The sequence below is a fragment of the Fulmarus glacialis genome, unplaced genomic scaffold (genome assembly GCF_000690835.1).
Source record: "Fulmarus glacialis isolate BGI_N327 unplaced genomic scaffold, ASM69083v1 scaffold15230, whole genome shotgun sequence".
Lineage (NCBI taxonomy): Eukaryota > Metazoa > Chordata > Aves > Procellariiformes > Procellariidae > Fulmarus > Fulmarus glacialis.
In genome coordinates this window covers 71,201-72,988 of record NW_009188440.1, presented here as the reverse complement: position 1 = coordinate 72,988, position 1,788 = coordinate 71,201, and the positions used below count along the sequence as shown (strand labels likewise).

Sequence of the window (1,788 nt, the reverse complement as noted above, 5' to 3'; positions counted from 1 at the left end):
AAATGTGAATCCTGGATTTTTTTTTTTTTCTTTCTGTTAGTATTATTGAGAGGTAACACTATTGACATCCAACACAGCATTCAGGAGGGCTTAAATCTTTACATAAAAACTAATGTGTGAAGGCTGTTGATCTGTTAAAAGCAATGCATTTTTATAGTCCTTTGCAAGGTTCTGCTAGGTATTGCCAGCTATATCGAAGTTTATCATATTAGATGAAAACGTATGTTTGACTGCAGTTTAGATTTTGCATAAAAACAGCATCAGCTTTTCTGTTTAAACAGTTCTTCAGTAGTTTTAGGTGGTGACGGAGGTTAGCAATAAGTATTTGTAAGCTTGATGGGTTTACTCCTAAACAACTCTTTAAGCAATATATTTAGGCTGTTGCAGCTAGAACATATATTGTTCGAAGAAGAACAGTTATTTGGGTTTAGAGAGACATCTTGAATTTAATTTTTTCTTTGCTTTGAAGGCACACCAAAACAGCTGGAGGACAAAATGGTGCAGAAGCTACAAGAGGATGTGGCTATGGAAGAAGACTCTTAAAATGCTTTTATTTTCTATTTATATTTCTTCAGCAGTTAACAGTTCCTTACTGCCTCACCTGACATCATTCAGAAGTGTGTTTACAGTTAAAGAAAAATACATTTTAATGAATAGTGGTCATTTACAGTTTGAAAGATTTTTGGTTTTATAAAAAATAATAAGATGGATACTGGTTTGGGCAGTACTTACAATTATGTAATTTGAGAAAACCTTGTCAGCAGGATGGAGAATAAGGCATATTATTTGAGATAGTATGTGCTCCTTGGAAAGTTACACTTTCTTTCTGGATAACTTTTCCCTGATAATTCAAGGAATAAAAGATGTTGGCCCTGAGCTTTTCTTATTTTGTCTGTTGTTCTTCTGTAGTGGTAAAAGCAGATAAAAATCTATCTTAATGGTTAAAAGGTGGGGCAGGATGTATTATTTTTCATCAGTCCAGACTTATTTTCACTCTCGTCATTGGGAAAATTTTTCAGTTTGTTATGAATGCATATAGTGTTTGTTTTATGTCCTTTTTAAGTCAGCTTCCCCAGGATTACATTGCAGTTGACACCTAAGCCTGGCAAAGCTAACATTGATGTAGAACTTAACTGCTGTTTGGAAAATAGTAATGGTGATAGCATCCAGTGTGGAGTTGGACCTGCCATCCTCCTGACCTACCGAAATTCAAATCGGACATGTAATTAGGCTGATTGAGATGCTCAATAAATCACACTTTTGACTGTTTTTACCGAACACTGGGGATTATTTTGATAGAAAAGAAGATCATGTTAAAGCGTAGGTATTTTGCATATTGTGGTGGTATTTATTCAGTGTGTCATCAGTACTGAGATAAATACTCTGCTTTTTTAAACTGTCAGTTTATCTACAAAGTGTGATCAAAGAAGCCTTTCAAAGGCATTTAAAATAGTATTTACTTTCTTGTCAGTGCTAGTTGTCCTGAGAAATAGTAATTTCTAGTTCTATTCTAAGCTTGAGTATGTGCTATATCAAGCACTGGAAAACTCTCATTTATGAATTATGTTTAGATATTTAGAAAACTTTGATGTGTTTTAGTGAGATGAAAATAACTGAATTCTAGTGATAAAAAGATGTAATTCCTTCATATTTTCCTGAAATTAAAATTTTGCATAATTTAAAATCTGCTGACAAGGTGATAGCTGACAAATATTTTAAATGTACAATATTAGTAATTCCCCTGTAAACTGTAATATAAATAATATCTCAAAAGCATATGGTAAGTTG

The 1,788-nt window shown here is 33.1% G+C and overlaps 1 protein-coding gene across 1 annotated transcript in view; it reads left to right on the top strand.

Annotated features, from left to right (window-relative positions):
* The window catches only part of RSL24D1 (ribosomal L24 domain containing 1), a 5,946-nt gene extending 5,070 nt beyond the window's left edge, over nucleotides 1-876 (top strand). Inside the window, exon 5 of the mRNA XM_009578637.1 lies at nucleotides 470-876. Coding sequence (XP_009576932.1) covers nucleotides 470-543 — 74 coding nt within the window. The 3' untranslated portion in view covers nucleotides 544-876. The remainder of the gene's footprint in view (nucleotides 1-469) is intronic.
* Nucleotides 877-1,788: the final 912 nt, after the last annotated feature.